The 19,092-nt window shown below is 38.4% G+C and overlaps 2 protein-coding genes across 4 annotated transcripts in view; both read right to left on the minus strand.

Moving 5' to 3' along the window:
- klhl4 (kelch-like family member 4) overlaps positions 1 to 6,159 on the minus strand; it is a 33,728-nt gene extending 27,569 nt beyond the window's left edge. The window contains exons 1-2 of one of the 3 annotated variants that reach the window (XM_083561586.1): positions 5,969 to 6,159; positions 4,653 to 4,687 (exon numbers count right to left, since the gene is read on the minus strand). Coding sequence is in view for 1 of the 3 variants with exons in the window: in XM_083561584.1 (XP_083417710.1) it covers positions 2,339 to 2,763 (425 nt within the window). In the remaining 2 variants the exon portion in view is untranslated. Of the gene's footprint in view, positions 1 to 2,338; positions 3,272 to 4,652; positions 4,688 to 5,968 lie in introns of those variants that run through there. The other 2 variants (XM_083561585.1, XM_083561584.1) reach the window with 2 other exon arrangements.
- A 148-nt stretch (positions 6,160 to 6,307) lies between these two features.
- ahnak (AHNAK nucleoprotein) overlaps positions 6,308 to 19,092 on the minus strand; it is a 36,799-nt gene continuing 24,014 nt past the window's right edge. Inside the window, exons 10-13 of the mRNA XM_083561671.1 lie at positions 18,077 to 18,940; positions 16,497 to 17,881; positions 10,338 to 16,166; positions 6,308 to 9,980 (exon numbers count right to left, since the gene is read on the minus strand). Of these exons, the coding sequence (XP_083417797.1) occupies positions 7,263 to 9,980; positions 10,338 to 16,166; positions 16,497 to 17,881; positions 18,077 to 18,940 (10,796 nt within the window). The 3' untranslated portion in view covers positions 6,308 to 7,262. The remainder of the gene's footprint in view (positions 9,981 to 10,337; positions 16,167 to 16,496; positions 17,882 to 18,076; positions 18,941 to 19,092) is intronic.

Consider the following 19,092-nt stretch of genomic DNA (forward strand, 5'->3'; position numbering starts at 1 on the left):
CATCCGCTATCTACACATTTTTGCCTCTTCAATAAAAAATAACTCTCCTTCTTGCTGCTGTTGTATTAGCATACATTGCGTGAACCCTTTTCCCTTTGTCTCTGACAGTGTGCGGAGCTCATGCTGAAAAATTCATGAGGATCAGGTCTTGAACAAGCTAGTTTTATATGAGAAGATCAACTATATCCTATATTGTAATTTGCCAGCACTTTAATACATATGAGGCAGATTATATTATTTAACAAAGTAATTATTACAATGTCCCTACCAAGTTCTTTAAATTTAGAACCGATGTTAGTGATAGAATAAACCAGTATACTATACTGAGCAATACTAATTTTGACAGACTGGGTATAATCTGTCTCAAGACTGCCTGGGATATGCGGTGTAAAGCAAAGAACTCACAGCAACAAAACTGTCTTAATGTCAAGATTTGTTCTCCTGTATTCTTAAAGAATGTGGCAGACTTATTTACAGCCAAAAGGAGGATTTATTAATACACTTAAGCCACCTTCAAAATTAGCCTCCACATTTGAGTAACTAATGGCATGAGAGAATAATAAATGCAGCTTTCTTATTTTGGTACACTTTCAGTACCATATTTTCTGCCTGTGCATCACCTGATGGACCTATAGAAATCATACTCCCTGGTGCATAGCTGTCTATGTATGCTAGAGATGTTAAATAGCATTTGTTTATCTTGATTTACTAGTGCCATGTGAAAAATGTCTAGTGCAATATATACTACATATACTGTTATGTGTTTTGTATATGAAAACAATACTTATATAATTTCTGAAAAAATATTGTAATATTAAGAAGATTTTTCAGCATCTTTGCATGTCCAAAGTAATCCCAAAGTCTATGTTAATAAAAGTGATGTAATGGCATTTCCTGCAGTAAGGCTCACAAGCAATATCAATCAGCTGTGAAAGCCATTAACACTATGTAGGCTTTCAGGCCACTGTAGTAATTGGCATGTGCTTTTAAAGGGTCAAACCATAGGAGTCACTTAGGCCATTTTCTTGCACACAAATATAAAAAACAAATGAGTGTCTCATTCAATTTTTACTCGTTCCAAAAATTCACTGTAATTGATTGCTATTACCTCTTTTAGAGACTTTTGTGTTAATACAATTAACAAAAAAGTTACTATCTTATCTTATATCTTATCTTATATCTTAAATATATGTTATTATTTAGGTGTGCCAAAGAGTATATGTTTGGAGGAAAATTTTTAATGGTCAGAAGCAACTTTGTTGTTGTACCACTTGTATAAATCGCTTGTTGAATGATGCATTTTAAAGTGCTTCCTCTTAAATAAGATTTAAAAAAGGACCCATTGGTCTGCGGTTATATCCCATTATATAGCAGTTTAATGACGCCACTTCATTTTCACAGAAAATTGCTTTGCACCTTGTCATACACTAAGGTGTCATTAAACAAGATTTGCTTAGCATGAAAATAGATATATAATTAATAAATAAGCATTGCTCTTTGATGTGAAGGTATGCAAATAATAAATAAGAAATTATTGATTTGTTTAAATTAATTGCAGCTGATTCATTATGTCTATCCGAGTTTTATAACAATTGCTTCCATGCTATCTAATGTACTAGCATTTTTGCTGTAACATTTACATCTCTGAGAATAAAGGCATTAGTATACATAGAAGTATGAAACTACATACATATAAAATACAAAATGGCAAAAAAAAAAAAAACAACAATTTGCATATATTGCTGTATCTTTCAATATGTGCGATATATGTGTAATAAAACCAAACGCCTAAGTTGCCTCAGCTGTTGCCAGCAAGATGTCGGCCTAATGAATAATTTATCATTTAGATATTTCAAAGAGCTATGTTTCTGCACCCAATGTGCAATGCGAATAAACTATCCCCAGGTGAACTGTGGTGACAGCTGCATGGTGAAGTTGATTGAAAAAAGATATCGACTGAGGATCCTACAAATAAGCAATGGCAAGTAGAAACCACAGCTAATGACAATAAAACAAACCCTGTAATTATTGAGTTTCTGGGACTGGCCTAATAAGCTTGACTTACATGCCCGGTCAAATACAGTATACATACCCTACATAATGATGGTTAAACAACTCATGTCTGGCAGCTTACTGTAAATCTGGCCAGTGCCTAAACATAAGCTCTGCCATTCAACTTTGCCAGTATACTAATTAATTACATAATGCAATTAATACAAAGAAAAGTGTCTCCAGGTGTAACATAAGTGATTCCTCTGTGTTGCTGCAGGCATATCTTCACAGGTCAGCCTCTCAGTTTCTATTTCTGTTCGGTTTTCTTATTTTTCTTTCTTTTTACCTGTCAATGGCTTCCTCCTCAGGGTTCTCCTCTGGGTTGCTCTTCAAATTCTCCTGACTGATCTGCCCATTCTCTTTCCTGGCACAAGACAGAGGACTGTTTTTTGAAGACTCTTCACTGCCCTGAAGGTGCTGGATAATGTTCTGCTGGTGCCATGATTGACTGCCTGGCCTGACATAGACAGGTGTTGAGCCAGGGGTGGGAGACAAAATGCTGTGCACTGGGCTGTTGCTCTTACGAAGTCCTCCTCTATCCCGGGAGTGACTCTTTAGACGGCTTTGGAGTGGTGTGCCACCATGCTCGTATCCCTCTTGATGAATGTACCCCCCATTTCCTGCTGATGTTTGAGAGGAATGACTGAACCAACGCCAGCGAAGTCTAAGGATCTGTTTTACATCAAACTCCTTCTTTCCTGACACAGACATCCTGTATGTCCCCAATATGGTGGCAGTGGCTCATGTAATCCTGACAATCAGTAGCCAAAGAAATTGAGTCTTGCATTCAGAAGATTCTCCTTCTTCTTTTGTCTTTTGTTGCTCGTTGTGGTCGGTGAGCGAACAGTGTCTGCAGCTATTGTCTGAGACCCCCCTTCCAACTCTGTCTGATGCTCCTGCTGTTCAGTTATAGCACAAGCATGATAGACTCTCTGTCTATCCCTTTCTTTCGCTCTCCTCTGCTGTTCTGTGCCTTTCTGCATACACCCATGAACAGACAGAAAAAAATCACCAAAATGAAATGCACTTCCAAAAGCTCAGCCCAGTTTCCAACAGCTAATGACGTTGAACAGAGATAGTACCAAAATGACAGAACACAGAGGTCAGATCCTAGTGAATTATGTAGCATGGGAAGGAGAGGCAGCAGCACTATCATCCTCCACAAACAATCCTCTCTTCCTCCAGCTTGCACTCTGCAGGTCTATTTTATGCTCACACACATGCACACGTACACTTGTCCCCCCCCCCCCCTCTCTCTCTCTCTCTCTCTCTTACACACACACACACACACACACACACACACACGCGCACAGTACAGTCTTTTCATCTGATGAGGTCCCATAGGACATAAGCTCAATCTCTCATTGCAAGAAACCATCCACAAAAATATGATCATTCTGTAAACCTCAAACATGAAATGCAGATGTCAAATGATACCTTTCTCAACATAAGCCCCTTAAATGTATTGTAAAAAAAAAGTCCATACTGCATAAGAGACAAATTGTGATGTGTAGCTTTAAAGCAATGCAATGCCAGAGGCTGTGTTCATCACTACTTTGATTAAATATTGAAATTTACATGGGCTGAGACATACATCCTTGCTGAGCTCATGAATAAGATAAGGTGAATTTTGGAACAAAGCAGAATATATGTTGGCTAGTCTTTGCAGATGAAACAGATAAAATATTAATAAAAAAAAAATACATATCTTTACATTGCATGTGGTGAAGTGTTTAAAATATTTTTTTTCACCAGGGTGATAGTGTGGCTTATATGTATATATATAAACTCTTTACAACTATGGTAGGTGGAAAACAATCTCAGATGTGAAAGAAATCTCAGAGTCCAAGAAATCAAACCTTAAAGTTATCAAGAATGAGGCTATCATGAGAAAATATTCCCTGATACTGGACAGCTAAAGAGAACAGACTAGAAAGGTGCTATAAAACGTGCTTTATACTTGTCATATGTACTTCACAGCACTTTCTTTGCAAATTCCAGCGATGTTAGGAAGCTGGGGTCAGAGAGCAGGGTCAGCCATGTTACAGAGCACCTGGAGCACAGAGGGCTAAGGGCCCTTCTCTTCCAGCCGGTAACCATGAGTAACCTTAACCACTGAGCTACCATCTTCCACTAAGTGACAATTATTCCGTTTCTGTGAATCTGTTAAATTAAGACGCCTTTGGTCTCAATAGTGTTTATGTCTTCCAGGAATGATATAGTAATACAAAAAATTAAGCTGGTAAAACCATGCCACAATCACAGACCTCAAATCCCTCTGTTCATTAACATTACATTACATTACAGATCTATTTATTTATTTATATAATAAATCTACAGATTTATTACCCACACTATCTATACTGTCTCACATTGTCTGTCTTGTCTTGTCTGTTTTGTCATGTATAGGTTTTATTTATATCTAAAACAAAAAAACAAACATAAAACAGCTGAAACCAAATTCCTTGTGTGTGTCAACACACTTGGCCAATAAACCTAATTCTGATTCTGATTTGATGTGAATATTGACTGAATCTCAGTGGGACGAAGTACACAAACCTAGTACTTGAGTTAAAGTAGACATACACTTGATATATTACCTCAGTAAAAGAAGAATCCGCCATCTTCCTCATGCCTGTATACAAACAAAAGCCATTGATGTTTCTTCTGATGTGGGCAATATTAATATAATAATAACTGATAATTTTGGTCCCCGTCTTCTTTGTCCAGATCCTCCTCCAGGTCTACCCCTTATTATCATGATTTCAAAAAAAAAAAAAAATTGCCCACTGGTGTCAGGAGTTCATACCATAATTTATTACTCTCACAATGTTATGATTGCTGTTGAACTGACAATGAACTTGTTCATCGATACCACCAAGCAGATTTGGCAAAATGTAGTCGAGTAAAAAGTAAGATACTATTTGACTTTAAAATGTGACTTTGAAAAGTTAAAATTCTCCCCAAATGAAAATACTTCAATAAAGATATGCGAAAAAGCTACGCAAGTACAGTAATTATTTACATTAACTTAATTATTGTCCACCACTGCTGAATCTTTCTGACTAGAATTCAATTCATTTTTTGCATTGCCTTGCAAGAATAATATGCTTTTATATACCTACAATATGGTGCAAAACTTTTTTTCTTTGTTAGGAAATTATTAATTTATTTAAGTTTACTGAGAATCTTTGTCTAAAAAAATCAACTTTATACACTTGTTTTGTTGTTTTATTGCATTGTAAATTATAGTTTGTTTGTTTATCATGCAGCATAATTTACGTTCTGAGGGTGTAGTAAAAAAAGAAAGTGACAAGAAAAAATGTGTTTATTTCATATACAGTACACCAGTGCTTCAAATAAATAAATGTTCTGTTTTAAGCATTTCATGTATGCATTCCCTCTTTTAATTTAATGAATAAAATGTATATTTAATTAAATCTATTTAGGTATTTTTTTTATGATTTGTAATATTCTATCCACTATTCATTGCATTATACTAGCTATCTATGTATTTTCCATATTTTGTCAAAAGTTAATATATACACTCATGAACAGCAGCAATAAATCAGTGTAAAGCATATCAGTAATATAATCTGGATGTTAAAAATTAATAAATAATATATAAACAAAGGTAAAATCTGTATATGCTATTAGTTTTTGTTACTGCTGCACTACAACCAAGAAAAGCACCATTTGATTACTGCCTGTATTTCCAGAACACTTTATATTGTTTTCCAGAATAAACTAATTGTAAAAAAAATCATGGATAAAACTATCTTAATTATTTAGATAGTTTTACATTACTAATTGTTGGTAGTAATAAGAACGCAAATTATATACATCTCTGAGGTTTTGCACTTACACTGATGTCAAATAATATTACACACTAGGATACTAGTAAAAATGGTCTTACCTTTCAAATGTAACAAGAAAGTAATCTGTCAGGAAGTAGCTTGTGCCTTTTACTTATAATACATGTCTAACTAATAAAATATTTCTTTACTTAAAGTATGCATGTGCTCTTTATATCCCTCAGTAGAATCACAGACTAGAAAGCTTTTTCTTCCCCGTGCAAAGTTTGTTCTTCCACATTGTTCTTATTGGTTGAGTCGGAGCAATCAGGAAACATAGCATCATTTCCTGTTTCCTTGGCTTACGTAACATTTTATAAGCAATGTTTGCATGTTGGCTGTTTTTAAGATGAGTATGGTATATGGTAAAAAAAATTTTATATATACTCAAAACATATGCACACACTGATAACTGAATACTTTATTTGGATTTGCAAATGACAGGGAATAAAAAATTAACAAATTCCATCACAGCCATTCACTAGGTCAAATGAGAGCTTGAGAGAGCTTTAGTGGGGGTGGGCAGTGGTGGTGTAATGACCGACAAGCTGTTATTGGTTTCATGATTTGTGCAAATTCACAGTCTCATCAGATACAAATTCTCTATACGTTTGTATAGACTGCATAATGATATAAGCAAATTGAGTTAGGGGTTTTTTTTGGTGCTAAAAAGGAAAATTCCTCAAATGTATTAGAATGTATCAGCACTTTATTTACATTTTTACAGGTCTAAAATATAAAATGTCTTTTAGATGAACTGTCACTTTAAAAAATTCAATTTTAAGTATAATACAGAGAATTTTAAAATTATAAATCTCTCTTATATTAAACGTTCTGGGTTTGTTTGTTTTGATGAAACTGTATATGAAAGGCACATACAACCTGTGAACAGTAAAATAACAATACAGATAATATTTATGACAAATGCTTGCTTAACCAGTTCCCCTAAAGATTAGCAAATACAAAAATATAATCATATCACAAAAAAAAATAATAATAAAAAAAAAAGTGTTAAAATCAGATGCACATATGCCATTTCAACATTGAAAATAGAAAATTAAGATGATAATGTGATGGTAGACAATTATTTTTCTATTTACAAATGATAATGAAAATTACAATACAGATTTCTCTTATTTACAGTTAAAAGGCACGACATGTTCCCCAGCAAAATAAAAGGACTATTATTTGGAATGCTATAAGGAAATTGAACAAAATGTATACATTTTTCGACAGTGCACTGTAGTTAGATGAGTCTTACAAAGATGATGTCTAATATAAAGCATTAGAGTGTGTGTAAGCTCATAGCATATAGAATGGCAAATCATTAGTGCCTTCCAATCATATCATAACATACTATTTCTTGGGGGAAACAGCAATTTCAAGCCTTGGTAAGCGAAAACCACCCTTTGATACACTATCACTGCTAGATGTTGAGGATACTCTAGACTTCTTGGAAGGAGATGCAACTCCTCCAGCCCCTTCAATCCTTGTTTCACTACCTTCTCCAAGTGTCACTTCATATGAACCCTTGGATTTTGAGCCGAACCCACCAAATGTTCCAAACTTCAGCCCTCCTTTTTTGCCTTTAACTTTAGCCCCACCAATATCCATCGAAATGGTACCACCTTCTGCCTGTAACTGCCCTTCAACAGAAGCGGGGGAAGCAAGTTCTCCTTCATCACTAAGTGATGAAGAACGATGCCTTGATTTCTTGTAAAGATCAAGTGAAGCAGATTTACTCTTGGGTGAAATTTTTAAACCAGAACTCCCCTCTACCATCTTTCCACCTATGAGTTCCCCAGAACTTGCACTTAATCCTTTAGATACTTTTACACCCCCCTCAATTGTACTTTCAACTTCAGGTCCCTGAAAAGTAAGATCAGCTGCACTTCCACCCTTAGCTTTAGACTTTCCAAAGAATCGTGGCTTTTTGACTTTTACTTTCCCACCACTGCCTTTTAAATCTGGGCACTGCACCTCCAGACTTGAGCTAACATTACCACTAGCAGTTAATTCTTCTGACCCTACATCCACACCCATCTCCCTTCCTTCTGCTTGAGGCAAAGCTATTCCAAATTTTGGCACTTTTATTTTAGGAAATGTTACAGTACCCTCAGTGTATTCTATTGCACTTGATACTGAAACATTTGTATGCATGCCTTTTTCTCCTGTTGTCTCTTCTGAAGAACTTACTTTAGGTACATTAAGCTTTGCAGTTGGCAAATTCATCTCTTCACTGTGAAATCCTTCTGCATCTGTATTCCCCTTTACTCTACCTCCAATAGTCCCTTTTACCTGAGGGTTCATCAAACTGCCCTTAACGTTTATGCCTTGCCCTTCTAAATTAGCATCAGATACACCCACATTCATACTCATTTCAGGTGATTGTAGCTTTGGAACATTGATGTCAACATCAGCAGATTTGTCCTTGGAACCCGAGAACTTTGGCATTTTGATTTTGGATTTTTTAGCTTTGACATCTGGGCCTTCCAAACTAACACTCGGTGAGTGACTATCAACACCTGCTATATCTGCTGAAACACCACCTTTAACTTTAGGGGATTTAATGTCAAACTCCACATCAGGAAAATGTAACTTTCCAAACAATGGCTTCTTAACTTTAGGTCCTTTGGGATGCAAATCAGATGAGTCTGCTGAAAACTCAACACTGTCAGTTTTCATCTTCCCTTTTGCCTTAGGAATTTTTATTTTACCTTTCTTCCCCTTCAAATTGATGTCTACATCAGGGCTTTCAAGACTGGTTCCAGTGATACCAAACTTAGGGTCTTTAATATCTATAGCCGGTCCTTTTAGTTCAACATCGGGAGCGGTTACTTCACAGCCAAACTTAGGAGCTGACATGTTGCCATCCCCCTTGACTTTAGGGCCTTTAAGGTTAAAGTCCATATCAGGCATTGAGATCTTCGGACCAGATATAGTTGGCATTTTGAATTTGGGACCTTTGATTTTGCCTTCTGGCCCATCAATGTCAATGTCTGTGCTTTGGATATCAATCTTGGGAGCTTTGACATCAATATCTGACTTTTGTAGATTTACATCAATTTCAGGCCCTTTCTGCCCAAATGATGGCATTTTGATTTTTGGCATGTTCCAACCACTCTCTGGTCCTTCAATATCCACATCTGGGCCTTCAATATCTACTTTTGAAACTTTAATGTCACCTTCAACCTTGGGTACTGTGATATCTACATCCCCCTTTAATTTTGGACCTTTGATATTAAAGTCCATATCAGGCATTGAGATCTTTGGACCAGATATATTTGGCATTTTAAATTTTGATCCTTTGATTTTCCCTTCTGGTCCTTCAAAGTCAATATCTGGGCTTTTGATATCAACCTTAGGGCCTTTAACATCAATATCTGCCTTTGTTAGATGTACATCAACATCTGGGCCCTCAACTTTTGGACCTTTAAAACCAAATGATGGCATTGTGACTTTTGGCATCTTGAAGCCTCCCCCAGGTCCTTCTACTTTCAAATCTGGACCTTCAATGTCCAGTTTCGGGGCAATAATGTCACCCTCAACCTTGGGAACTGTGATATCCATATCCCCCTTTAATTTTGGACCTTTGAGATTAAAGTCCATATCAGGCATTGAGATCTTTGGACCAGATATATTTGGCATTTTAAATTTAGGACCTTTGATTTTCCCTTCTGGTCCTTCAAGGTCAATATCTGGGCTTTTGATATCAACCTTAGGGCCTTTAACATCAATATCTGCCTTTGTTAGATGTACATCAACATCTGGGCCCTCAACTTTTGGACCTTTAAAACCAAATGATGGCATTGTGACTTTTGGCATCTTGAAGCCTCCCCCAGGTCCTTCTACTTTCAAATCTGGACCTTCAATGTCCAGTTTCGGGGCATTAATGTCACCCTCAACCTTGGGAACTGTGATATCCATATCCCCCTTTAATTTTGGACCTTTGAGATTAAAGTCCATATCAGGCATGGAGATCTTTGGACCAGATATATTTGGCATTTTAAATTTAGGACCTTTGATTTTCCCTTCTGGTCCTTCAAGGTCAATATCTGGGCTTTTGATATCAACCTTAGGGCCTTTAACATCAAGATCCGCCTTTGGTAGATGTACATCAACATCTGGGCCCTCAACTTTTGGACCTTTAAAACCAAATGATGGCATTGTGACTTTTGGCATCTTGAAGCCTCCCCCAGGTCCTTCTACTTTCAAATCTGGACCTTCAATGTCCAGTTTCGGGGCTTTAATGTCACCTTCAACCTTGGGAACTGTGACATCCATATCCCCCTTTAATTTTGGACCTTTGAGATTGAAGTCCATATCAGGCATGGAGATCTTTGGACCAGATATATTTGGCATGTTAAATTTAGGACCTTTGATTTTCCCTTCTGGTCCTTCAAGGTCAAAATCAGGGCTTTTGATATCAACCTTAGGGCCTTTAACATCAATATCTGCCTTTGGTAGATGTACATCAACATCTGGGCCCTCAACTTTTGGACCTTTAAAACCAAATGATGGCATTGTGACTTTTGGCATTTTGAAGCCTCCCCCAGGTCCTTCTACTTTCAAATTTGGACCTTCAATGTCCAGTTTCGGGGCTTTAATGTCACCTTCAACCTTGGGAACTGTGACATCTATATCCCCCTTTAATTTTGGACCTTTGAGATTAAAGTCCATATCAGGCATGGAGATCTTTGGACCAGATATATTTGGCATGTTAAATTTAGGACCTTTGATTTTCCCTTCTGGTCCTTCGAGGTCAAAATCTGGGCTTTTGATATCAACCTTAGGGCCTTTAACATCAATATCTGCCTTTGGTAGATGTACATCAACATCTGGGCCCTCAACTTTTGGACCTTTAAAACCAAATGATGGCATTGTGACTTTTGGCATCTTGAAGCCTCCCCCAGGTCCTTCTACTTTCAAATCTGGACCTTCAATGTCCAGTTTCGGGGCTTTAATGTCACCTTCAACCTTGGGAACTGTGATATCCATATCCCCCTTTAATTTTGGACCTTTGAGATTAAAGTCCATATCAGGCATGGAGATCTTTGGACCAGATATATTTGGCATTTTAAATTTAGGACCTTTGATTTTCCCTTCTGGTCCTTCAAGGTCAATATCTGGGCTTTTGATATCAACCTTAGGGCCTTTAACATCAATATTTGCCTTTGGTAGATGTACATCAACATCTGGGCCCTCAACTTTTGGACCTTTAAAACCAAATGATGGCATTGTGACTTTCGGCATCTTGAAGCCTCCCCCAGGTCCTTCTACTTTCAAATCTGGACCTTCAATGTCCAGTTTCGGGGCTTTAATGTCACCTTCAATCTTGGGAACTGTGATATCCATATCCCCCTTTAATTTTGGACCTTTAAGATTAAAGTCCATGTCAGGCATGGAGATCTTTGGACCAGATATATTTGGCATTTTAAATTTAGGACCTTTGATTTTCCCTTCTGGTCCTTCAAGTTCAATATCTGGGCTTTTGATATCAACCTTAGGGCATTTAACATCAATATCTGCCTTTGGTAGATGTACATCAACATCAGGGCCCTCAACCTTTGGACCTTTAAAACCAAATGATGGCATTGTGACTTTTGGCATCTTGAAGCCCCCCCCTGGTCCTTCTACGTCCAAATCTGGACCCTCGATGTCTAGTTTTGGGGCTTTAATGTCACCTTCAACCTTGGGAACTGTGATATCTACATCCCCCTTTAATTTTGGACCTTTGAGATTCAAGTCCATGTCAGGCATGGAGATCTTTGGACCAGATATATTTGGCATTTTAAATTTTGGTCCTTTGATTTTCCCTTCAGGTCCATCAAGGTCAATATCTGGCCGTTTGATATCAATCTTAGGGCCTTTAACATCAATATCCGGCTTTGATAGATTTATATCAATATCATGCGCCTCAAATTTCGGCCCTTTGTGCCCAAATGATGGCATTTTGATTTTTGGCATCTTCAAACCGCCCTCTGGTCCTTCAATATCCACATCTGGGCCTTCAATATCTACTTTTGGAACTTTGATGTCACCTTCAACCTTGGGAACTGTGATATCCACATCCCCCTTTAGTTTTGGACCCTGGAGATTAAAGTCCATATCAGGCATGGAGATCTTTGGACCAGATATATTCGGCATTTTAAATTTTGGTCCTTTGATCTTTCCTTCTGGTCCTTCAAGGTCAATATCTGGGCTTTTGAGATCAACCTTAGGGCCTTTAACATCAATATCTGCCTTTGGTAGATGTACATCAACATCAGGGCCCTCAACTTTTGGACCTTTAAAACCAAATGTTGGAAATTTGAATTTTGGCATTTTGAAGCCTCCCCCAGATCCTTCCACCTCCAAATCTGGAACTTCAATGTCTACTTTAGGTGCTTTAATGTCACCTTTAAGTTTGGGAACAGACAGATCCATATCACCCTTTATTTTAGGTCCTTTTAGATTTAAATCCACATCAGGCATGGAGATCTTTGGACTAGATATGTTTGGCATTTTAAATTTTGGTCCTTTGATTTTCCCTTCTGGTCCTTCAAGGTCAATATCTGGGCTTTTGAGATCAACCTTAGGGCCTTTAACATCAATATCTGCCTTTGGTAGATGTACATCAACATCAGGGCCCTCAACTTTTGGACCTTTAAAACCAAATGTTGGAAATTTGAATTTTGGCATCTTAAAGCCTCCCCCGGGTCCTTCTACCTCCAAATCTGGACCCTCAATGTCTACTTTCGGTGCTTTAATGTCAGCTTCAAGTTTGGGAACTGAGATATCCACACCCCCCTTTGATTTTGGACCTTTGAGATTAAAGTCCACATCAGGCATGGAAATCTTTGGACCAGATATGTTTGGCATTTTAAACTTTGGTCCTTTGATTTTTCCTTCTGGTCCTTCAAGGTCAATATCTGGGCTTGTGATCTCAACCTTAGGGCCTTTAACATCAATATCGGCCTTTGGTAGATGTACATCAACATCATGGCCCTCAACTTTTGGACCTTTAAAACCAAATGATGGCATTGTGACTTTTGGCATCTTGAAGCCTCCCCCTGTTCCATCTACCTCCAAATCTGGACCTTCAATGTCTACTTTTGGGGCTTTAAATTCACCTTCAATCTTGGGAACTGCGATATCTACACCCCCCTTTGATTTTGGACCTTTGAGATTAAAATCCACATCAGGCATGGATATCTTTGGACCAGATATGTTTGGCATGTTAAATTTAGGACCTTTGATTTTAAATTCTGGTCCTTCCACATCAACATCAGGGCTTTTGAGATCAAGTTCAGGGCCTGTAACGTCAATATCTGCCTTTGGTAGATGTACATCAACATCTGGGCCCTCAACTTTTGGACCTTTAAAACCAAATGATGGCATTGTGACTTTTGGCATCTTGAAGCCTCCCCCAGGTCCTTCTACTTTCAAATCTGGACCTTCACTGTCCAGTTTCGGGGCTTTAATGTCACCTTCAACCTTGGGAACTGTGATATCCATATCCCCCTTTAATTTTGGACCTTTGAGATTGAAGTCAATATCAGGCATGGAGATCTTTGGACCAGATATATTTGGCATTTTAAATTTAGGACCTTTGATTTTCCCTTCTGGTCCTTCAAGGTCAATATCTGGGCTTTTGATATCAACCTTAGGGCCTTTAACATCAATATCTGCCTTTGGTAGATGTACATCAACATCTGGGCCCTCAACTTTTGGACCTTTAAAACCAAATGATGGCATTGTGACTTTTGGCATCTTGAAGCCTCCCCCAGGTCCTTCTACTTTCAAATCTGGACCTTCAATGTCCAGTTTCGGGGCTTTAATGTCACCTTCAACCTTGGGAACTGTGATATCCATATCCCCCTTTAATTTTGGACCTTTGAGATTGAAGTCCATATCAGGCATGGAGATCTTTGGACCAGATATATTTGGCATTTTAAATTTAGGACCTTTGATTTTCCCTTCTGGTCCTTCAAGGTCAATATCTGGGCATTTGATATCAACCTTAGGGCCTTTAACATCAATATCTGCCTTTGGTGGATGTACATCAACATCTGGGCCCTCAACTTTTGGACCTTTAAAACCAAATGATGGCATTGTGACTTTTGGCATTTTGAAGCCTCCCCCAGGTCCTTCTACTTTCAAATCTGGACCTTCAATGTCCAGTTTTGGGGCTTTAATGTCACCTTCAACCTTGGGAACTGTGATATCCATATCCCCCTTTAATTTTGGACCTTTGAGATTGAAGTCCATATCAGGCATGGAGATCTTTGGACCAGATATATTTGGCATTTTAAATTTAGGACCTTTGATTTTCCCTTCTGGTCCTTCAAGGTCAATATCTGGGCTTTTGATATCAACCTTAGGGCCTTTAACATCAATATCTGCCTTTGGTGGATGTACATCAACATCTGGGCCCTCAACTTTTGGACCTTTAAAACCAAATGATGGCATTGTGACTTTTGGCATTTTGAAGCCTCCCCCAGGTCCTTCTACTTTCAAATCTGGACCTTCAATGTCCAGTTTTGGGGCTTTAATGTCACCTTCAACCTTGGGAACTGTGATATCCATATCCCCCTTTAATTTTGGACCTTTGAGATTAAAGTCCATATCAGGCATGGAGATCTTTGGACCAGATATATTTGGCATTTTAAATTTAGGACCTTTGATTTTCCCTTCTGGTCCTTCAAGGTCAATATCTGGGCTTTTGATATCAACCTTAGGGCCTTTAACATCAATATCTGCCTTTGGTAGATGTACATCAACATCTGGGCCCTCAACTTTTGGACCTTTAAAACCAAATGATGGCATTGTGACTTTTGGCATCTTGAAGCCTCCCCCAGGTCCTTCTACTTTCAAATCTGGACCTTCAATGTCCAGTTTCGGGGCTTTAATGTCACCTTCAACCTTGGGAACTGTGATATCCATATCCCCCTTCAATTTTGGACCTTTGAGATTGAAGTCCATATCAGGCATGGAGACCTTTGGACCAGATATATTTGGCATTTTAAATTTAGGACCTTTGATTTTCCCTTCTGGTCCTTCAAGGTCAATATCTGGGCTTTTGATATCAACCTTAGGGCCTTTAACATCAATATCTGCCTTTGGTAGATGTACATCAACATCTGGGCACTCAACTTTTGGACCTTTAAAACCAAATGATGGCATTGTGACTTTTGGCATTTTGAAGCCTCCCCCAGGTCCTTCTACTTTCAAATCTGGACCTTCAATGTCCAGTTTCGGGGCTTTAATGTCACCTTCAACCTTGGGAACTGTGATATCCATATCCCCCTTTAATTTTGGACCTTTGAGATTAAAGTCCATATCAGGCATGGAGATCTTTGGACCAGATATATTTGGCATTTTAAATTTAGGACCTTTGATTTTCCCTTCTGGTCCTTCAAGGTCAATATCTGGGCTTTTGATATCAACCTTAGGGCCTTTAACATCAATATCTGCCTTTGGTAGATGTACATCAACATCTGGGCCCTCAACTTTTGGACCTTTAAAACCAAATGATGGCATTGTGACTTTTGGCATCTTGAAGCCTCCCCCAGGTCCTTCTACTTTCAAATCTGGACCTTCAATGTCCAGTTTTGGGGCTTTAATGTCACCTTCAACCTTGGGAACTGTGATATCCATATCCCCCTTTAATTTTGGACCTTTGAGATTGAAGTCCATATCAGGCATGGAGATCTTTGGACCAGATATATTTGGTATTTTAAATTTAGGACCTTTGATTTTCCCTTCTGGTCCTTCAAGGTCAATATCTGGGCTTGTGATATCAACCTTAGGGCCTTTAACATCAATATCTGCCTTTGGTAGATGTACATCAACATCTGGGCCCTCAACTTTTGGACCTTTAAAACCAAATGATGGCATTTTGATTTTTGGCATCTTCAAATCACCCTCTGGCCCTTCAATATCCACATATGGACCTTCAATATCCACTTTTGGAGGTTTAATGTCACCTTCGATCTTGGCCACGGAAATATCCACATCCCCTTTGAATTTTGGACCTTTGAGATTGAAGTCCACATCAGGCATTGAGATCTTTGGGGCAGATATGTTTGGCATTTTGAATTTAGGTCCTTTAATTTTACCTTCAGGTCCTTCATAGTCAATATTAGGACTTTTGATATCAAGCTTAGGCACATCAATTTCTGCTTTTGGTAGATTTACATCAATTTCTTGGCCCTCAAATTTTGGCCCAGACACACCTGGCATCTTAATCTTTGGCCCTTTAACTTTTCCTTCTGGAACCTCAATATCAAAAGATGGACTTTTGACAGTGACATTTACATCAGCCTCATCCATACTTGGCATGCCAGCTTTAGGTGACTTGAAACCAAATTTTGGCATTTTGAACTTTGGCAATTTAAATCCACCTTCAGGACTTTTAGCCTCAACAGTGACATCACCTTTTGGAATTTTAATATCAGCATCTAGCTCTTCAGTTTTTGGCCCTTTCAAACTAAATTTTGGCATTTTGAACTTGGATTTCTTCACTGAAGCTCCTGGGACATCAAAATCAATTTTGGGCCCTTCTGGGTCAATGTTAGGACTCCTAACTTTAACATCAGGTCTGTTGATGTCAAGAGCTGGACCTTTGATATCCACTTTAGGTGCTTTGATTTCAGCTTCAACTTTTGGTACTGAAACATCAACATCTCCTTTCAGTTTAGGGCCTTTTAGATTGAAATCCACATCTGGCATGGAGATCTTTGGACCAGCAAATGATGGCATTTTCATTTTTGGCATTTTAAAGCCGCCTTCAGGGCCCTCAATATCAACCTCTGGACCTTTGATATCCACTTTAGGTGCTTTGATATCAGCTTCAACTTTTGGTACTGAAACATCAACATCTCCTTTCAGGTTAGGGCCTTTTAAATTGAAATCCACATCTGGCATGGAAATCTTTGGACCAGCAAATGATGGCATTTTCATTTTTGGCATTTTAAAGCCTCCTTCAGGGCCCTCAATATCAACTTCTGGACCTTTGATATCCACTTTAGGTGCTTTGATATCAGCTTCAACTTTTGCTACTGAAACATCAACATCTCCTTTTAGTTTAGGGCCTTTTAAATTGAAATCCACATCTGGCATGGAGATCTTTGGACCAGCAAATGATGGCATTTTCACTTTTGGCATTTTAAAGCCGCCTTCAGGGCCCTCAATATCAACGTCTGGACCTTTTATATCCAATTTAGGTGCTTTGATATCAGCTTCAACTTTTGGTACTGAAACATCAACATCTCCTTTCAGTTTAGGGCCTTTTAGATTGAAATCCACATCTGGCATGGAAATCTTTGGACCAGCAAATGATGGCATTTTCACTTTCGGCATTTTAAAGCCGCCTTCAGGACCTTCGATATCAACGTCTGGACCTTTGATATCCACTTTAGGTGCTTTGATATCAGCTTCAACTTTTGGTAATGAAACATCCATATCTCCTTTTAGTTTAGGACCCTTTAGATTAAAATCCACATCTGGCATAAAGATCTTTGGACCAGAAATTGAGGGCATGTTGAATTTTGAACCTTTCACTTTTCCATCTGGACCCTCAATGTCAACATGCGGCACTGTGATGTCCACCTCTGGTCCTTTTATGTCCATGTCACCTTTTGGAAGACTAACATCAATATCAGGCCCTTCAACTTTTGGACCCTTGACTCCAAATGATGGCATTTTCATTTTTGGCATTTTAAAGCCGCCTTCAGGGCTTTTAATATCAACGCCTGGACCTTTGATATCCACTTTAGGTGCTTTGATATCAGCTTCAACTTTTGGTACTGAAACATCAACATCTCCTTTCAGTTTAGGGCCTTTTAGATTGAAATCCACATCTGGCATGGAGATCTTTGGACCAGCAAATGATGGCATTTTCACTTTCGGCATTTTAAAGCCGCCTTCAGGGCCTTCAATATCAATGTCTGGACCTTTGATATCCACTTTAGGTGCTTTGATATCACCTTCAACTTTTGGTAATGAAACATCCACATCTCCTTTTAGTTTAGGACGCTTTAGATTAAAATCCACATCTGGCATAGAGATCTTTGGACCAGAAATTGATGGCATGTTGAATTTTGAACCTTTCACTTTTCCATCTGGTCCCTCAATGTCAACATGCGGCACTGTGATGTCTCCCTGTGGTCCTTTTATGTCCATGTCACCTTTTGGAAGACTAACATCAATATCAGGCCCTTCAACCTTTGGACCCTTGACTCCAAATGATGGCATTTTCATTTTTGGCATTTTAAAGCCGCCTTCAGGGCCTTTAATATCGACGTCTGGACCTTTGATATCCACTTTAGGTGCTTTAATATCAGCTTCAACTTTTGGTACTGAAACATCAACATCTCCTTTCAGTTTATGGCCTTTTAGATTGAAATCCACATCTGGCATAGAGATCTTTGGACCAGCAAATGATGGCATTTTCATTTTTGGCATTTTAAAGCCGCCTTCAGGGCCCTCAATATCAACCTCTGGACCTTTGATATCCACTTTAGGTGCTTTGATATCAGCTTCAACCTTTGGTACTGAAACATCAACATCTCCTTTCAGTTTAGGGCCTTTTAGATTGAAATCCACATCTGGCATGGAAATCTTTGGACCAGCAAATGATGGCATTTTCATTTTTGGCATTTTAAAGCCGCCTTCAGGGCCTTCGATATCAATGTCTGGACCTTTGATATCCACTTTAGGTGCTTTGATATCAGCTTCAACTTTTGGTAATGAAACATCCATATCTCCTTTTAGTTTAGGACCCTTTAGATTAAAATCCACATCTGGCATAGAGATCTTTGGACCAGAAATTGATGGCATGTTGAATTTTGGACCTTTCACTTTTCCCTCTGGTCTTTCAAGGTCAACATCCGGCATGGTAATGTCTACCTCTGGTCCCTTTAGGTTCATGTCACCTTTTGGAAGATTAACATCAATATCAGGCCCTTCAACTTTTGGACCTTTAAATCCAAATGATGGAATCTTTACTTTTGGCATTTTAAATCCACCTTTAGGTCCTTCAATGTCAACATCTGGACTAATGTCAATTTTAGGTGCTTTGACATCAGCTTCAACTTTTGGTACTGAAACATCAACATCTCCCTTCAGTTTAGGGCCTTTTAGATTGAAATCCACATCTGGCATGGAGATTTTTGGACCAGCAAATGATGGCATTTTCACTTTC

This window comes from Silurus aristotelis (genome assembly GCF_946808225.1).
Source record: "Silurus aristotelis genome assembly, chromosome: 14".
Classification (NCBI taxonomy): Eukaryota; Metazoa; Chordata; class Actinopteri; order Siluriformes; family Siluridae; genus Silurus; species Silurus aristotelis.